Source organism: Pleuronectes platessa, chromosome 10 (genome assembly GCF_947347685.1).
Source record: "Pleuronectes platessa chromosome 10, fPlePla1.1, whole genome shotgun sequence".
Classification (NCBI taxonomy): domain Eukaryota; kingdom Metazoa; phylum Chordata; class Actinopteri; order Pleuronectiformes; family Pleuronectidae; genus Pleuronectes; species Pleuronectes platessa.
This window is the reverse complement of record NC_070635.1, coordinates 12336371-12356608: the sequence shown is the minus strand read 5'-3', so window position 1 is coordinate 12356608 and position 20238 is coordinate 12336371. Positions and strand designations below refer to the sequence as shown.

At 43.5% G+C, this 20238-nt stretch overlaps 1 protein-coding gene across 1 annotated transcript; it reads left to right on the top strand.

Moving 5' to 3' along the window:
* The first annotated feature begins 155 nt into the window (after positions 1-155).
* epb41l4b (erythrocyte membrane protein band 4.1 like 4B) lies at positions 156-18736 on the top strand. Its single transcript, XM_053431680.1, has 23 exons — positions 156-434; positions 3921-4025; positions 4105-4147; positions 4643-4721; positions 4986-5030; positions 7512-7564; positions 8493-8613; positions 9156-9243; positions 9358-9446; positions 9759-9828; positions 9929-10098; positions 10897-11006; positions 11440-11473; positions 11777-11810; positions 11949-12052; positions 13984-14120; positions 14901-15031; positions 15137-15250; positions 15344-15399; positions 15487-15639; positions 15816-15936; positions 16052-16185; positions 17624-18736. Exons 1-23 carry the CDS (start codon positions 156-158, stop codon positions 17685-17687), a joined length of 2334 nt encoding a protein of 777 aa, XP_053287655.1. The 3' UTR covers positions 17688-18736.
* The last annotated feature ends 1502 nt before the right edge of the window (positions 18737-20238 follow it).

Here is a 20238-nt window from a genome sequence, read left to right as displayed (position 1 = left end):
GCCTGAGCTGAGGACCGATCGGCAGCCCTGAAGTCTCCGCCGCGCCTGCTGAGTGACTCCTCGCCCCAGGGAGGACGAGGAGGAGGAGGAGAAAGGAGCTGGAGCCCGGCCGTGGCGGACGCAACGCGGACCTCCTCGTCTTGTGGGTCGGGAAGATGATGGGCTTTCTGCGCCGGACGTTCAGCCGCCGCTCGCGGAGCCGCTTCCAGACGAGAGAGAGGGACGAGCGGGACGGGAAAGGGGGAGGAGGAGGGGGAGCGGCCGGGGTGACTGGGAACCCCATGCTCCTGGCCCATCAGCAGCAGGTCGTACACGTGCCCGCCGTGGTCACCGGTGGAGCGGCGGTCCACATCCCGGCGGCCGGGACGGCGAGGACCACCATCAGCTGCCGGGTCCTGCTGCTGGACGGCTCGGATGTCAACGTGGATTTGCCTGTGAGTGAGCTGGAGCCTGTCCGCTGTCCTGCCAGCGGCTCCCCGTGTTTACAAGAGTGTGTCAACAGAGAAAGTGATGCAGGAGCAGGTGTTAGTCCAGATCTGTGTGTGCCAAAGTGTGGCCCGGGGCCCAGTGGGGACCATAGAGGCTGGTCCATGGTGGTCCTTGCAAAAATTGAAAGGGTCACTGCGATATAATTTGATTTAAAGGTTTGATTACTAATTCTAAAAAGTCCCTGCTTCAACCTGCTCAAATACTGTCTCTCTTATGTCAGCTGTCGACAGTCGGTCAACAAAAGGAGAAACTCCAAGATCTCATCTTGTGATCTGGGACATTGTGTTTGACTTTATAGTAGTTCTAGATATTGAAGTTCACAGAAAAATGAAAATTCACTCCTCATCTACTCACCACTATATGTCGATAGAGGGTCGGGTGAAGTCTCTGAGTAAACAAAACAGTGTTTGAGTTTCAGGGGTAAACAGCGTTGCAGCCAAATCCAATACTATGGAAGTAAATAATTTTTTCAAACGTCATAAAACAACAGAAAAAAAACACATCATGCCTCCTTAGGACTCCTGTGGGGTCATACAAGGGTCTGTTAGTCCCGACATTCAAATTCGACTTGAAACGACTTTATATACATCATGTTTTTAGCCTAAACATAATCTGTTATCCTCAGCTGGAGATACGTTCGCACACACACACCGCACACAAATGCACTTGACCAATGGTGCCTTCCCGCGGGCAACCTTAGGCATCCCTACCACGGACATTTAGGCGAAAAACATTGTTTCAAATAGAATTTTTTTTTTTTTTTCGATATTGGTTTTACATTTGAAGAGTCCGTCACCATTTATTTCAGATGTATTGGATTTAGCTGCAACGCTGTTGACTCCTGGAACTCCTAAAGTGTTTTGTGGACTCTCAAACACTTCGCTCGCCCCTCCATCGGCATAGTGGTGAGGAGAGAATGAGTGCACGTTCATCTTTCTGTGATTTATCCCTTTAAGGGCTCATTGATGCCATGTACTGGAAGAGATACTTCCATTTCAAAAGTTGTAAGGTCACGGTAAATTTTGTTCACCAAAGTTGAACTCCATGCAAAGCCACGCTGCGATTTGCCTCGCCACAGGAAGTCAATGTTCCGTTCGCTTCCTCGCTCGCACAGATTGTCCGACCCATACTTTACATTAGTATGGTCGCTCGGCAATACGCCCACTAGAGGGCGGCTCAGAGTTGAGAGTATCTGACAACAACAAACATGGCGTCGATTAAGGCGATTGCGATAACGAGCCTATTAAGAAAGAAGACCACGCAGACCGTGGTCCTATTTACTCACAAAGTCTCTCTTCGAACATGTCGGCCATTGTTGAAATTTCTATTGGCTACATTCGTCTGTTTCGTCCATATCGCTAATCTTTCAGAAAACATGCACAAACACAGACTAAATACAAACAGAGGGCGAACAGAAGGCTCAGTCCATGTCCGTATACAAACCTAACATTGAGATTTAATCAGTATGAGCAGAGTTTCCATGCCTGTAGTACCAGAGTGGCCTTTATACTGTGAGTGAGTCTCTGTTCAGTAAGAGGAACAGCTCCAGATGGTGATGACATTACGTCCCCACTCTGACTGCAGGGAAATCTCACTGAAGATACCTGAAGCTGCCCCGTGTTTGCCCTTTTACAGCATCCCTCCCTATCACTTTATTCTTCCTCTTCCTCTTCTTCTTCATCTTCGTCCTCTTCTCTCTCTCCGCCACTCGATTTCCCTGCGTCTGATCTCTAGCCATCTCCCCTCTCCCCCTGAACTCCATCCTAATCTTCTATTGCACTCCCTCGGTGGCCTTCTCCCTTGCTCATCATCTTGCTCTTTCACACTCGGCCTCCTCATCCTCCCTCCTCTTCTCCACGTCCCTCCTGTGCTCCATCCATCTCCCTCTGTCTCTCCCTCTGTCTGTCGCTTTCTCACTCTCTGTCTCTATTCCCCGACTCCCTGATCTGATTGACTAACGCGTGGACTCAAGTGCTACGAGTGAGGGGTAGGTGGGATGATGAGCGAGTGTGTGGGCTTGCGTGCGTAAGTGGCTCCTCGTAAGATGTTTTCATTTTGAAGGTCGTGTGTGTCACTGAAGCTGTTGCGTGCGTGCGTCACCTCCGAAAACGCTCCGCCGGTGTACGGTGGGCTATCGGCACATAGGAAGTCTTTCTCTTTAGTCCTACAGGGACATTACTGTCATGACACAGAGCCCCATCTTCTGCTGAGGTATTGCAGCTCCAGCAACAATATGACACATGCTTTGTCGAGCTGGCAGTTGAGTCACAGGTGTGTTCGAACAAGTTTGTTCATGCCCTCTAGTTTTCCCACAGGCATTGACAAAGGCGCACTGAACGCGGCTGAAACTCGCCTATTAAACCTTATTAGTCTGTCACTTCAGGCTGAATGCAGCTAAAACAACAGGCGGAAGAGAAACTGTAAAATCTTCCCTTCACTGTTTGTGAGGCAAACTTTTCCGTGCACGTGCACCCATGTGATAAGAGGCTGTGATTTCAACCAGCCTCTCCACACCTCATGCAGCAGAATGAGGAAAAGCATTGTGGGGATTTATTTTTTATTTTTATCCGCAATCCCCTTAATGCCACTGATTTCCTCACACTTTCAAACGCTCACCGGGAAGTTTGAACTGGTTATCAGGATCCAAAGTACAAGGCTGTCATCTCTCTGCACACCCACTCTGTGTTATATGGGTCAGACTCGGGTTAGGCCTTCATATGCGCCGATCTCACACACACACACACACACACACACACACACACACACACACACACACACACACACACACACACACACACATTTGCTAGTAAACCGTTTAGATAAAGTCTGGGAGATAACACTCAAAGTCGTGCTTAAGTCCACTAACTTGTGTTCTTGGCTCTGTGTGTTAAAGACAAAGGCCTGAATAACAGCCGTTCCGTCAGGGGCTTGTCCTTTCCTTCTGACCCAGATGCACACACACACACAAAAAGAGTTGTGTGTCTCCATGACTCTAACTAACCTCAACCATAACTGCTACTTGTCTCACGCTAATCTAAACCAAAAAAATGTCACCTTAAAATTCATTGATCTATGTGATGAGGGCCTAGTTTTGAATTTGATGTGTAAATAGATTTAGGTCCCCATATCTTGAGTACACACTCACACACACACACACACACACACACACACACACACACACACACACACAAACACAGTGACAACAGCCACGTTCACTTTCACTGCAATTCATGTTGCGCCTGTTATGGACACCAGGTCTGCTTCTAATCCACTTTCACACCTGAAATTTCATACTGGCCAATCTGTGGTCTCCCTGAATGATGCACCTCTAGTTTTTATAACACAATCTTTATCCAGACAAGATCATAAACACACACACACACGACTTGGTTGTAAAAAAAATAACTTTTCATCTTTCATTTTTGTTCTAGAGCAAATCCAAAGGCCAGGACCTTTTTGACCAGATCATGTATCACATAGATCTGGTTGAGACAGACTACTTTGGACTGCAGTTCATGGACACAGACCAAGTCTCAGTGAGTATCGAGTGCTTATGTCTGTACAGCACCGGCCGATAGAGCTCCCTCTCACCGCCTCTTCTTTTCTCTCCTGTAGCACTGGCTGGATATGTCCAAGCCCATAAAGAAGCAGATCCGAGGTAGGTTTGAACTGTTCTTCTCATTAAGTGAAATGTGCAGCGTGCACATGGAAGGCGCTGAGTAGGGAGCAGGTGGTGTATTGTCAACTGTTGACATGGTGATTAACATGGGCATTAGAAGCCTTGTTTGCTCTCCAGATAGTAGTGAGGATAAATGATACACGGTATGTGTGTGTGTGCGCGTGTGTGTGCGCGTGGTTGTGTGTGTCAGATTGATGCAGAAGTCAAACAGGAAAGACACATTAAAATATGTAAGAGAGATATAAGATCAAATGGAGATCTATAGCCTTGGTGACAGTGACAGATGAACTGCATGAAACAAATAGAGTGAACGGATGATATGAAATAGATCAAATAAATCTTGAAATTATTCAATTTGATTAAATACATCTTTCATAGAGTTAGCCCTTCCTCTTGCTCCGTGTCTTTCTCTTCCTGTCTTTCATGGTCAGTTTTTATTCATGCTTTTACCCCTCTTGTCTTCATCTTGTGTAGATGTGTCTCCGTACAGACTCTTCTTCAGGGTGAAATTTTACTCCTCAGAGCCAAATAACCTGCGTGAGGAATTCACAAGGTAAAGATCTCACACACAAATCCGACACACACATGCATGCACACAGTTTTTTCCTCTGGAGCGCAGTGTAGGGGTCCGAAGGGGACGTGAGGCTAATTACTTTGCTGCTATGGGCACTTTTAAATCAGGTCCAAATGGACAGAGACTTGTTAAAGCTAATTATGTGTCAGCGGCGAGGAGAAGCTCGTGATACATGAATTGATTTATGTTCACCCTCGGTGTAAAGCTCTCACTCTTTTTTATTTATTTTGTTTCCACCAACAGATACCTGTTTGTGCTGCAGCTTCGGCAAGACATTCTGTCTGGCAAGTAAGTTTCTTTGTCCTCCAATCTTTACATTTACATTTAGTCATTTGGGGAGACACTTTCATCTAATGTGAATTACAAGTGAGGGACAACGCTAAGGATTCAAAGCGGTAGGGGTCTTTGAAGTAAGTATGACAAACTTCATACAGACAAAGTGCATAGAGATAAGGTAGAGAAGTGCACAGTAAGTGGCCTGTTAGTTTATTAGTAGTAGTTTGTCTGATACCACTTGACCCTTCCTGATACCGTTTTCAATATGTGGACTTTACATAACGGACAATCAGGGTTCCTACGGTCATGAAAAACCTGGAAAAGTCATGGATTTTTTAAATTTGTCTTTCCAGGCCTGGAAAAGTCATGGAAATTTGTTATATTCATATTTTCATGTCGTTCATTTACGCTGAGTTTTAAATAATTCATATGCTTTTAAAGAAATACACTCAAAATATAAGCAGGCATACTTGGGTTTGTGTCATTTAAGGTATACTGTATGCCTTGGAATTCTCATTGTTAGTTTAAATACTACATTTTGTCACTTTTCCGCGTATACACCGAGATTTCACAAAATATTCGGTCATGGAAATTTGGTTTAAAGTTATTGAAAAGTCATGGAAATCTATTGGTCAAAATGTGTATGAACCCTGGACAATACATATTTTAACAGCTCTGAGCTACTAACCCTGTATGGAATTAGGTTGTCTTCTAATGCCTTATGAGATAGCTTATGTTGTAAATGGCAAAATCAGTGCCACTCTTCAAAACTGAAGTCTTGGTTATGGTTCAAGTCAGCATTTTAATTGTGGGACTTTCCAGTGTGAAATAAAGTATTTCAGAATTGCTGACATGTTGGCCATCTAGAAACTGCGGTTCCACCATCAGGGCGGAACAGTCGTGAACAGTCTGGGCTGTGACTGCCTCGTGTGCGTCTGGTGGTTGAGAAGAAATAAGTCGATTGGTGCAGGCCGAGAAGTCCCTGTGTCACTGTGTATGCAAACATTACTCATGAGTCATGCGGTCACCGGTAGCCAGTGGAGGTCAACAAACAGCAAAGTGACATCTGCCCTTTACGGCTGAGTGAAGACCAGATTCTGGACCATCTGTAGGGGTTTGCATGAAGGGAGCCACACCAGAAGGGCACTGCATCAGTCAGGCAAGAGATACTCAGCGCTTCGTGCCATACTGAGTCATGCAAAACCTGTTTCTTCACATGTTGTGTATTGGAAAGTGGCTCGACAGATGCAACATGCTCAGAGACGGTAGTTCATTGAACATGACACTCAGGTTAAAGCAGTTAATTGGACCTGAGGAGGTTGTGTTTGTTCCAAAGAGAATGAGGGAAGGGAGGGGATAAAGATGTTTGTCTTGCAAACCCACTTTAGGTCAAATAAGTACATCAGGGACAAGACGTCTGTCTAAATTGATTATCCCATCACCTTGGACGTGTAGCAGACAGACATGTTAAATAATGGAAGACAACAGTGTGTCCTAGCACATCGAATAAACAAAATCCCCAGTTCGTTCCGGCGGATGAGACACTGCTGCACACATACGTGCACATACAGTTATTTTACAGATGCACACACGCTCTCCTACACTCACTTAGACTCAGCATGGACATGTTTCAGCCGATCATATTGCGAGCCTCAAGCAGTATCTGGAGAACGTACAGAAGGGAGAGGTTCGCTGCATGTGAATAATGAATGAGGGATGTGGCAAGAAGGTAAATAGATAAATCAAAGGTGAAGGGAGGGAGGGTCGGGAAAAATGCAACCGGAGGCCATTGGCTGAGTTGAAATTTTGACTTGTCGACAAGATGGTGGCGCTGAACGTAGAGAGATCACCTAAGTTAGTACAGTTGTGTCTGAGGGGAGCATGAAAGAATCAAGGTAATCATTCCAGTAGTTGTTTCCATAGTTTCACTAGGTGTAAAGTCACTGAAACCCCAAATTCAGTTTGTTTAGACTGGTGATGCTAATGTCAACAAACCTATATTTGTTCAAGATGTTTCTTAAAAGGTAAAAATACTGAAAACATCTGGATCTCACAAGTAGCATTAAACTGGACACACACACACACACACACCTCTGTTTACACTCAGGTCACCCACAATACAGCATGGGAGATTTCTGTGCACTTTTTTTCTTCTTCCTCACAAACACACACTCAGACAGTGTATTATCCCCCCTCTCTCGCTCTCTCTCTCTCTCTCTCTCTCTCTCTCTCTTGCTGTCTCTTCCTGGCTCTATCTGGGCCACACATCCCTAGAGTCCAACTCTATTATAAAGCTCAAGATCAGGAACAGTAGAGGGCTGCTTATTTTGGGAAAAGGGTTGCTCCACACACACACACACACACACACACACACACACACACACCATGTAGGTCATTCTGACACTGTCATGTCTTTCTAACACATGATAACATGTACACACCAAACCGTGGTTAGGATAGGCTCATCATCAGCGTCTCGTTTTCTCTCTCCAGGCTGAAATGTCCGTATGACACCTCCGTAGAGCTGGCGGCATTTTGTTTACAAAGTAAGTCAACTTCCCAAACTCATTCATATCAATTTCACCTATTACATTTATTTCCAGTAACAATCATATTGAGAAGTTTATCAACTGTCCGTCCTCTCACAGGACCATACTTGTGATATTTATTGTAGAGCTCAGTAACTAGAGATAATTCATATTACTGCTTCCTGTTGAATTCCTGGAAGCAGGTGGTTTGCTTGCATTTCATTTGGATATGAAAATCAATGTGCAAATTTGAAACTTGAACCCTTTTCCTTGCTGCTGCTGCACAAGTCGAGCATCCTTGGAAAGTTAAACCCAGAAGACAAAAGATCATGATTCTGTGAAAAGTGCATTAGACTGTTGGTCTTCTGCAGCCTGTCCTCATATCTGGAATATTCAAGCTTTAATGCACCAGCAAGGATATTCTTTCAAAACCTATTGTAAAGCCAGTGAATTAATTACAAATCGATTTTCTATTTACAATTTCGTATATCTATATACTGGGGGGCAGCAGTTTGAAGATACAGGGATGTTTAGTTTTAAAGCAGAACTATGTTTCTGCTCCACATGTAACAATTATTGGATAATAGTAAACAGTAAAACGAAGTGCTAGAGTAGCACAAGTAGACAATTGACTCAGTTGTGTCAGTTCCACAGCAATATTTGTCTAAGGTTTGCTAACATTAGTCACAATAAGCTGCTGGTTATGAAGCAGCTAAACTCCAGAGGGAGCTGAACCGAGAAAGAGTTTCATTCCTTCTTTCTTCTTCTTCTTCTTCAAGAGAGAGTTTTATTTAATGCTTTAAAAAATGACATCGTTTGAAGACCTGCACTAACAATAGAAGGTGTATATGAGGTTAAAAGCATGTTCTGTTCATCTTTTTGTATTTCTGAATGTCTTTTCCTTTTCCTCTGTACCTGACATGTTTTTGTGTGCGACTTCCTCCAGGTGAACTGGGAGACTGTGACTCATTAGGTCACTCTCCTGTGCTGGTGTCGGAGTTTCGTTTCAGCCCCAAACAGAGCGAGCCCATGGAGGCGGACATCTTCAGCAGGTGGATGGACCTCAGGTGAGACGCGACGTGCATCTGCTCCGGGATGCAGTAATATGTTTTTGCCGCGTCAAAGCAAACTACTGAAATCTGAATCAGCGTGGCCACAGAGGACGGCGTCTAAATTTCACTGTCCCTGCGCTCTCCCCTCCTCCGCCTCGGTCCTGCTCTCACTGGTCTGCTTGAAGGATTAAGGGATTAATCCCGGAAGGGTCCTGATTGATTCCAGGCAGTATTTAACCCAGCCACGGTCTGATTGCTCCCATCTCAGATGAGATTACATACACATATGCTTTGCTTCACCGAGCCACACGAGGACGAACCCACGCCAAGTTCATAGTCATTCGTACACACAAAAACCAAGATGGAGTCAGTGATGCAGCCGGAGAGTTGCTCACCGAGTGTTTCCCACAGATCTCACACCAATTACCACCAGAGGTCATTTAGCAAGTTGTGTTGTTATTGAGAGTCTTCTTTTTCAGGCAGAGCTGCACCAGTGACGGAGGGACTTTTGTTTTTGTTGTGAAATCTCAACATGATGTGTTATTTTAAATCTTCAGGGGGAAGAGCCCTTCTCAAGCAGAGATTTCTTTCCTCAACAAATGCAAGTGGCTGGAACTTTACGGAGTAGACATGCACTTTGTCAAGGTGTGTGATTGTGTTTTACTGTCACAAATGTCATTCAACATGTGTGAGTGCCTTGCAAAGTGTTTTATTGTTGAGAGCTAAAGGTGTGTGTGTGTTTGTGTGTTTTATCTTCAGGGCAGAGATGGAGGAGATTATGCTCTCGGTCTCACTCCGACTGGGATCTTAGTATTTGAAGGCTCCAACAAAATCGGGCTCTTCTTTTGGTAAGTGCATCAAACACATCTCATCATAAAGTGGGTGTTGTGTCACATTGGGTAGAATAAAGGACATTTTAGTAACACGACAACATATTAATAGATAAAGCAACCATTTTGATTGTTGATAAATTGTTTCTGTCATGTTTAAAGCAAAAAAAAGGGGAAATATGTACAATAATATTAATATATAAGGATTTCTGTAAAGCCAAAGTAATTCTTCACACGTTTATGGATATAGATATGGTGATGATATCATGATGAATACATAAGCACCTCCAATGAGTCTGTCTTATTTGTGTGTCTCTGTGGGATGTCTAGGCCCAAAATCACTCAGCTGGACTTTAAAAGGAGTCGACTGACGTTGGCTGTGGTGGAGGACGACGATCAGGTTTGTGTTCCTGCAGCTAAAACAATAACACAAACATCCCCAGGCGCAGTCGAAAGACGACTTAGTGTGTTTGCTTTGTGTGTTTCTCCCGACTGTGCAGGGTCGGGAGCAGGAGCACACGTTTGTGTTCCAGCTGGCCAGCGCCAAGACCTGCAAACACCTGTGGAAGTGCGCGGTGGAGAGCCACGCCTTCTTCCGGCTTCGACAACCAGCCACAGGCAAAACCAACCACAGTGACTTCACACGACTCGGCTCCCGCTTCAGATTCAGGTAGAGCACAGAGACGGGCTCTTCACTAACAGAGCATCACATCGCGGATGAGACTCACCTGAACAAGGACCATTCAGTCGACTCCTCAGCACCAGCACATTGTACATCACATAAAACAGAGCCTGTGTATCTATGGTTACAGCGTATCTATGGTTACATGGATCTGTTCCTATGGCGACTGAGATTTCCCATTCATATTGTTTGCTTTCTTCTGATTATAATCAGACACGGTCAAAGCAAAACTCTCACACTTTAAGGCCACTTCCTGTCACTTGCTGGAGCAGCTGAACAAGGCAGTGTGAAGTCTGTTTGACTTTGACTGAGTCAGTGGAGAAGAGTTACAGGTGGTGGAAGTAAAAATACGAATGCACTTTTACTTTGGACTGTCATCCAGAATGATAAGCATACCAATGTCAGCAGTCTAGAACATTCAATTATTATGTTTTATAGTATTATCATAACAGAAATGAATGAGCGACCTATGCTTTTAGAAATAAGAGCTAACACACTTCAAGGCTGTTAAATAGAAAAATATAAAAGGTTTTCTCAGATTAATTATTGTATATATTATATTTTCATATCATATATTTTTTACACGGGGTGTATTTTCCCACTTAATCCCAGTCAGTCAGTTATAGGATCCGTTTTCTTTGCCATGGCACGGTAATCATTTTTAAGTGTGCCTTTTTTGAATGTGAAAATAAATTCCTTTAACTCCAATTCCCTGGTAGTGAAATCTGCAGTGTGCTGGGTCTTGAAATCAACTTGTGGACCTTTTCTCTCTCTTTGTTGTCTCAGTGGTAAGACGGAGTATCAGGCCACTCATGGGGGCAGACTGAGGAGAACCAGCACATTCGAGAGAAGGCCGAGCAAGCGTTACCCCTCCCGCTCACAGTCACTGGGCAAAGGTGGGTCTCATCAGCGGACACACAATCGACGGTGATGACTAACTGCTCCTGTTCTGTCCTTGACATGTGATAATGTGTGAGAGACACATTTTCATAAAGGGCATGTGCCGTTTGAATTCACGGTGTTGTAGAACGCAATGCAGAATGAAAGTAGAGCCGTTCATAAAAAAAGGTATCGCTGTCGTAACTCCCATCTACACAGGCTTGTGTAAATAAATGATCAAGTGCTGCCCGGGAATACAAAACTTAACAAGAATTCATGAGATGGCAAAAGCTGAGCATCAGTAACAATATCTAGGCTGATAAATCGGACTTGCACTTCATTTCCCTTTGTAATATAACAGATAAATATAAATGAATACAGTTAAGAGACAGACTTATGAATGCTATGTCCCTTTTCTTTGCTAACCGACGTCTCAATTCCCTCTGTCAGTTGCCATTTCTCCTGCCAAGCATCAACATATCAGGTAAAACACACACACACACAAAAACACAAACACCCACAACTATACATAATATTCACATGCTCTTTCAGGTCACTGTACTTGTGAGGACATTCCATTTATTTCATTCATTCTTTATCCCCTAACCTTGACCTTAATCCACATAACGGCTTGGATAATCTTGAAGCTAAAACTAAAATCTCCCCTCTGTGTAAGAGAAGTAAAATGTCCTCACCTCGTAGGTTTTCCCACCACTACTACACAGAGAATTTGATGTAGTCAGTTTGTTAATCTGCCAGTAATGAGTGTTGTCATTCTTTTCTCCAGCTCTCATGCCAGCCCTGATCCCAGCTTCCATCCAGTGAGTGACCTCATATAACCCACTTTTCATACAAACACACAGACGCACGCGCGCCAGCCACTGATCTGGTTTCTCCCCCGTGACAACATTTAATTACTGCATCTCTTCAATCCCTTTTCCTCTCCTTCCCTCCTCCAGTACCAGCACAACATCCCTATTGGCCACGAGCCGTGGCACCCAGCCCACCCCGCTCTCACGCCCCCGGTTTACCTGCATCCCTCCGGACACACGCCGTCGCACAGGTAAGCCGACGGACCACACACAGAGGCCAGGAAGGTTTAGAGATAGTCCAGGACATCTCAGGGGTCTTTGTTTAGAAATTTGGCAGAGGGCAAGTGTCCGTTTTGAGTCACTCATCTCCAAATCCACACGATCTGTTTTTCATCACGTTCCATGTCAGTCATACACATCATATCCCTGTTTGTCTGTCTGTGTGTCTTTTCTTCCTCCGTCTACGTGTGTGTGTGTGTGATCTCCATCTCCTTGTTATGTTCAGGCCCTCTGTCGACTCTGCGAGTCCCGTGTCCACTCATCCTCGCGCTCCAGAGCGAACCAGCAGCATCCGCCCGGGATCCATCAGTGTGGTTTACAGGGACAAAGTCATGACAGCACTCTGACCCCTGTTAGTCCCGGGAATCCGTTCCAAACCCAGACTCTTAACACTTAAGCTGACACAGACTCGAACCCCGCTCTGTTGAGTCCAAATGTCAATGTCATGTTGTCTTCATCTTTTTGTCACATTCACATCTTTCAATCGGGACAAAGGGTCAAACTGTGAGGCGAAGGGTGAGACATGTGGTAGGTGAAAGGGACAAGTGCACGCTGGTGTTCTGAAAACAATGGGCAGTTGTAATTTAGCCCCTTGTCAACAAGGAGCAGTGGCAATGACACACAGCTCATGTCCTTTGAAACCCCAATGTCTGCAAAATGCACCAAAAATCATGCTTCCTTGTAGGGTCGTAAGTTTGAGCCATAGACTGTATATAAAGATGGACGACATGACAGAAAGGAAGTGGAGACGCGTCGTCCATCATTATATACGGTCTCTGCTTTGAACAAACTGTCGATATTCACACATTTGTTGATTCTGTGGGACATTTTCCGAGGATATTTTCAATTTCTGTTGTGAGGTGAATGTCTATGAATGTCCTTAGAAATTGTAGAGAGGAAAATATTTCTTCGTTTTTAACTCCAGAACTTTCCTGAGAGTCGTTTTAAGTTTTCTTTATTATCATATTAAACCACTGATAGGAAACATGAACTGCTAATGGTATAATTCTGCATGTTCTAATGGTGCCTGTTCGACAGAATGTAAACAAATATAGGCTAAAATAAAAAAGTGCTCAGTTTTTTGCAGGGAGACACAACTCACTGACTTGATTGTAACTAAACCTCCTCTTTATATCCCCCTCCCCCAAATTATGTGAATGATCCTGGTTGTCATGCATGGTTCTATATGGTTTCAATCTTTTAAAACTCATTATGTACTATAAAAGACAACACTAGGACCCAGGCGAGATAAAGATAGGAGCAGGTTGAGTCGCTTTGTGCCTTGGTTTCCTTGCGAGTTACGTTTCAATCCCTCTACATGTTTACTGCAATATCTCTGGAAGACGAAATCTATCGTTGTGCCTTAGAAATCCAGCCCAAGCTGACTTATCACTTTGAACGGAGGGGAATAAAGTGAGGCGAGAGCAGAGTGAGGTCTCAGCCTCCTCAGGTGGAAGGGTCCAGATAAGCACATACTCTCTGCTGGTTTAGGGATTAAAGCTGCTTTATGTATAGTATATATATGTAGTTTCGGTGTGAGATAGAAACCTCCTGCATCTGCTGTGTTTGTGCTTTGGAAGTGAGGATGCTGAATACACTTTTACATTCAATTTACATCAGGTTATGGATGAATTCAATCAACCAGCTGTTTACAGAGAACTTGGCCAAGGTTTTTTGGTGTTGTAGTGCGTCGCCTTTTACTCTGTGATGTTTACTGGAATCACATGATGCCTTTAGGTGTGTTTTCTTTATTGCTTTTCAAATAAACAAGATGTTTGAAACTGGAAAATGCAAAAAACGTGTGTGTCCTTCAGTTTTTTTCCTTTCATGTAATGTCAATTTCAGCATTGTAGAGTCCAGTTGGTAGAAAAAAAAGTTTGTTTTGATCACGTGTCATCTTCAGTTTCCCTCTGAGCGGTCCTGCGTCGGAACACCAGTTCAGCGTCGAGGAGAATGAGTCGTCATACTCTGGCAAGATCCACCATCACAGACGCCACACACACAGCCAGGACACACTCTGCCACACACACACCAAGAACAGTGAGTACACTTTGTGCAGTGTGTGTGTGTGTCAGCACCAACATGTCTTAAAACAATAGTCATGTGCCCGTGTGATCACTGGGACAGGTTTTGCCTGCTGTAATGATTCATTTTTTGTACAAACTGGCCATGAAAGTATCAGGTCCCAGTGACAAACTCTAGATTCAGGACCTTTAAATCCTCAATATAAATTGATGCCTGCAAGAAAAACGGTTTCAATTTGCATATGTGCAGCAGAATATTGATTTAAAACAGACTCAGTTGATTCTTTATCCTTTAATGGCATCTATCCATCCACCCATCCATCTTTTCTGTACTGTATATGTATGATAATCCCCAGATCTCACTGTAAACAGTGTGCACCAATTGTCAAAGTAATAATAGTGAAACTAATTGAAAGTATCAACCTATCAAACTAACTTTATTTATATAAAACATTTCAAACAAATTTTCTGCAATTCAAAGTGCTTTTTGAATATTCTGAGTTTTTCAAATGTTCTTTTTGACATAAATGACACAAGGTTATTCACCTCCATTGTACTAAGGTGGCAGAGAGCTCAGGGGCAGATTTGCTGAGCTAGTTTATTTGTGTTGTCTTTTATACAATTTAAATACAATTACAGATTCAATAGGGCCTCTCACCATTCGGTGCTCGGGCCCTAATAAATGTCACCTTCCCTCCGACATTCAACCTCATCAGCTTTCATCTAAGTAACACCGTGACTTGAACCTGTGACAGTATCTGGCCTGTGGTGTGTGATTTGTGTGTGTGTGTGTCAGAACGTCGAGCTCCTCCCTCCCCGGCGGATGAGTTGAACATCTCTCAGTCTCTCCTCAAAGCCCTGGAGTCAGACAGCGATTCCCCTCCCTGGCCCTCGCTGCCCTCGCTTCACGTCAACATCGACAAAAAGGTCAGACACATTTCCCACGCCCTGTCGTCCCAATCTACTGACAAAACGAGAGGTGGATCAGGTCTGTTCTTTTCTTTTAACCTTTCTGCTTGTTCCCTGTGGCAGGGAGAGGAGAAGCAGCTGTCTGAAAAGTCTCTGCACCCTCCCCCCTCCCCGGCGATGCTCCCTGACCACCTAAAATGTAACATCCTCAAAGCCCAGATGGAGGCCGCCTTCAGGGTGAGTTTATGAAGCTGTTTACTGAGCTGGCTCTTTAACAGCACAGCAGAGTGGAAACTAAATATTTGCATCCTTCTGTCCTCCAATATATAGAAGGAAGCTCCGACAACACCTAGAGGAAAGAACTCGAATGAGACGCTCAGTGACAGGCCAGTGGTCCCACACCATGTCCACATGCTTACACGTGTTTCTAACACATAGGACTGACTCTCCATGTGATAACTCTGCTCCTTCAGGTATCAGAGCTCATCCCAAGACTCAGCTGCGTCCAGCCTGGCTGCAGACAAGGCGTCTCATTGGCAGGACCGCATCCCAACGCCGGACAGACTGCACCCCAACGCCAACCAGAGCACCAACCGCAGGAAACGACTGGTCAGGCAGTTCAGCTTGTGAGTATTCTCGCCGAAGGGCAGAGCGTTTGAGCCTCAAGGAGATCGAAAATAAATAAATATCAGAAAACTTGAAACATGCACTGCCTCTGCCCTGTGAAAAATGTAATTTTCTTCAGAACAGTGTGCAGGTCATGTAAGTCACTCAACCTCACTCTCAATTTATTGCACATCAGTAACCATGAGGATGAAGATAATCTCCCAGAAGCCTTTGCAGCCCTCTCCTTGCAGAGTATGGGAAAGTCAGGCTCCAGCAACTCACTGGACAAACAGATACAGCCGTCCATATACCCACAGGTAACACACACTCACACTCCTCATATCCGGGGATTAATTCACCCCCACAGTATCAGCTAGAAGTAAACAGGGTATATATTGTATATATATATATATATATTGATGTGTATTCCAGGTGGACAATATGCCAGCTCTGGAGCTGGGTAGTCCATGCTGTCGCTCTCCTTCACCCTCCCCCCACCTCTCCCCCTCTTGCTACGGTAGCTCCAACCCTCACCTGGTCCCTTACCTCGCCGCCCATAGCGACAGGTAAAACCCCTCCACTCCTCTCTGTGGGACTCAATTCACAGCATTTAAAGAGGAACCTTGCTGGTACTTTTCACATCAAGATTTCATACAAACAAATGTGTGGTCCCAAGAGGCTTTTGTCTTTCTCAGGTGGTTTCATTGAAGGTCGAAGGTCGAATGTTTACATGAACAGGAAAGACAAGAAACGTTTCAATGAGAATAATCGAATAATCTTTCTGTATTTTTAAACTTTTAGTTTCTTCTTTTCTCTCCCTATAATCATCTCATGAGTCATGACCCCCAAATTGTATTTGTTAACCACCTGTGGGAGGACCTGACCCTCTGGCCTAACCTAGTGAACTGTATTTGAATGGCTTATGCCTACACATTATTGTATGAGTCCAATAACACAATGATTAATAATATATCAGTAGTATATCAGGAGCCATTTTTCTACAGGAGAAATATTTACACAGACATTTTACCATCAAATCCGTCTATTTTGCTGACCTGCAGGATCTCTCCTTGTAATGGAGTATATATCTTTAGTTTTACATTATGTAAGTTTATGTTCTTATTCCACCACTGTGTTGATATTTGTTTAAGCTCACAAACTATTTTAACATTTTGAACCAGGTGCTGTTGCCTGATAGGCACTTTCAAACCATGTTACTGTAACAGCCCTGGTTTGATCTTTACATACTGGTCACCGTCCAGTACCAACAAACAGAGCTCTGAAGATAGAGGGAATCATTCAGGTGGTTCAGGAGAAGAAAGACATCTCAAAGACCTAAAACACTAGACAACAGTTGCTCTGAAAAATAGCTCTTCTCAGCACTTGCTTTTAAATTGATTTGTTTTTCATTATTTTACATAACTTTGGAATCTCATCCATAACAGGATTTTGTGTAATTTAAATACAAGTCGTGTCTAACTGCATTTCAGGCCAATACTGAGTTAAGTCTAGACTCTGACGTTCTTACATCTGTTTTTCAATAAAGGAATTATTATGGCGTTTAAATGTATAATTGTGGGCAGGGAAAAATAAGCAAATAGGTTTAGCAGAGCAGACTGCCGTCTGTGTGACTGCTGACTCAAAATGTGAAATTCACATCTTTATAATGTTCGGTCGCAGCTTTCACATAGTTCAAATCATAAAGTGTTTGTGTAGATATATTTTCCCTGAAGGCGTTAGATAATCGAAGCATCAAGGTTTTACAGCTTATTTGCCTCATACTCAGGTCGGCTTCAGTATTTACTTCATCTTTTTGTGTTGTTTTTATCAAAAGGATTTAAAACTGTGGTTTTTTTGCAATCTTAACCTCATATCTCTTTTTTTTTTTTAAATGCCCATTCATTCTCAGGGAGACATTTATTTGGTTACATGAGTGGTTACATGAAAGTGGAGCTGTAACCTTGTTATAACGTGAAGTGTGTGTGTGTGTGTGTGTGTCTGCAGCGGTGAGGAAACCAGGTTGGACAGAGAGAAGATACTCAGAGCTCTCCTGATGACCGAGCTCTGAAACCTTGACCCTTGACCTCTTTGACGGACATTAGACTGGAGGCGTAAGAAAGAAGTCCCAAAGTCGCTGGCTGCAATCAACATTTGTATATTTGCATAATGCATTCAGCAGTTATAAATATATATTTGCATAAAGGCAATTGTTATATTTGCTTAACTGTTATTTTAGAAGGATGGTTCTTTACATTCTTTGGATTAAAACTATAAACTATAGGCTAAGTGAGAGAATCGAATGAACACACGCACACACACACACACACACACACACACACACACACACACACACACACACACACACACACACACACTACAGACGCGCTTCAGATGTGACTGGTACTGCCTGCATGATAACTGTGGTACAGGTTTATGTGTGATTTCATCATCACTGTGTCCATGTTGACGTCTAAACTGTGTTTCAGACAGCGACTGTTGAAGCATCAAGGTCTACACATTAAATAACGAACAACCCAAAAGTCAATTCACCTTCAAATCAGTTTGTTCACAATGTAAATAAACTTTTTACTTAATATGCTGAACATAACAGAGCGGGCTGTGAGGGCCTGTTTCCTGAATGCCTTTACTCTCATGTCAACCGTCCACTTTGACATGGCAAAGCATTTGCAGCATTTGAGGTTGAATAAACTTCCTGAACAGATTGAATTGAAAGTGAATTATGACTGCGTGTGGGTGATGTGGACACTGGATCGTACTGTGAGATTAAGACGCAGCACTCTCAGTCTGTCCACTGGAAGGAGACAAAGCCGCAGTCACGGCTGACAACACGGATCCTGTAGCACAGGTTGTCTCCAGGAGCTGATCTTGAATCACTTTGCTTTTGTTTGCAGGCAGTCAGTGTTTTCATCTCATGTCAAACTTGTTTCAGATGTAATTTTCTTATAAATAGCCATAAACCTGCTGCTCAACAAATGCACTTCTTTTGTCAAGGCCACATCTGAGGGAGTGTTTCACCTCCTGCTGTACTCAACGTGTTGACTGAGCTGTTCTGCCCTCGGTTTGATTTTAATAAAAGACACATCATGAGTTTGACAACTCTGTAGTAGCATCTTTGGTCTTCGCACTGACATGGGAATGTGGCCCGGCCTCGCCTTACTTGCGTGTGTGTGTGTGTGTGTGTATGTGTGTGTGTGTGTATGTGTATGAGTGTGTGTGAAGGCCTCACCCTCCCTCTGAGGGAATGTTGTTATAAAGAATATAACTGATTTATCTACCTCTACACACCTGTTACACTGCAGTCACCTCTTGTTTTATCCCTCTGTGAACCAGTTAGCACAAGATGCACAATGGATCTGGCACAAGCCGAGGAATGTGCTGCGAATGTTTACATCTGAACTATTCATATTAGTGTGGATGTGACAGAAATATTTATAGCAACCCGCCGTGTCAAGTCGGTAAATAATATAAACACATCCTAATTCAAATGTCTTTTTACCCTTTGCTTACTCAGACTTAGAACAAAAATGCAATATCATTTCACCTCATTTTTCATCTTTCAACCTTGATTTTTAGCCAAATCCCACATTGGGACTAGTTTAACCAAAACCAACACTAAAATAAGATTTATAGCAACTGCCACTGAGGAATAGGACACAGGCAGCAGCTCTGACTCCATAACACTCATTATATACATTAACAGCTAAAGGTTAAGGAGTGCAAAACACAGGAGCAAATCGCAAAACATGCTTAGTCAGCATTTATTGTCTGGTAAAAAAGATGGAATGAGCCTCCAGCCAATCAGCAACCAGCCTTGCAGCAGGTACCGACATTGTGTCACCGCATTGTGCTATATGATTTATTTTTTTCTGGTTGTGTTTTGCTCTTTTGGGCGGTCACCATAGACTATCAAAGACAATCATCCTCTCTTTCTGTCTGCACCCCCCTTCGTTTCCTGATATCCTTTGGATTAGACTTCATCTAAGATACAATCATATTATTTCAATTCTTGAAATGTATATTATTCACACTTCAATTCTTGAACACATTTCAAACTGGGATAAAACACTTTCACAAGTTTTATTTAATTAATAAACTAACACATCACACAGCTGTTTCCCCACGATAGATGATGTACTGTGTATTTAAAATCTGCCTGTCAAACGATTCAGGTTGAAATCAGTATTTGGAGCTTTGCTTTTAGGCTTCTAATAGTGTTGCTGTGCCGGTTTTGTAAGTGGCAGAGTGAGTGTGTGTTTAAAAGGGATCAAGTTGGGTGGGGTGCACAAGATTGTGTTACACAATGACAAATCTGCCCTGAGGGGGTCTGACATGGTTTTGTCTTGCTTCCCACTCTCTTAACCCCTTCTTGCACTCTCTATGCTTCCCTTTTCCACCTTGTGTGAAAAAGAAAGAAGAAGGCCATCGCCTCACATAATGTGTTTAGTGTGTCTGAGGGACAATAGTTTCCTTGCCATAGCTTGTGTGTGAATGTGGAAAACAGATGACAGTGAGAGGGAGATCCCCTTGTTTCACCTGCAGCTAGATCCCGTCACCGGCAGCTCCACCTTTGACAGCACAATAAGTACAGCGCAAAGAGA

Coding starts and splice junctions, on each gene's coding strand:
- epb41l4b (XM_053431680.1), top strand. CDS start 156: ATGATGGGCTTTCTGCGCCGGACGTTCAGCCGCCGCTCGCGGAGCCGC. Junction 4,148..4,642: donor CATAAAGAAGCAGATCCGAG/GTAGGTTTGAAC, acceptor CATCTTGTGTAG/ATGTGTCTCCGTACAGACTC. Junction 9,447..9,758: donor AAAATCGGGCTCTTCTTTTG/GTAAGTGCATCA, acceptor TGGGATGTCTAG/GCCCAAAATCACTCAGCTGG.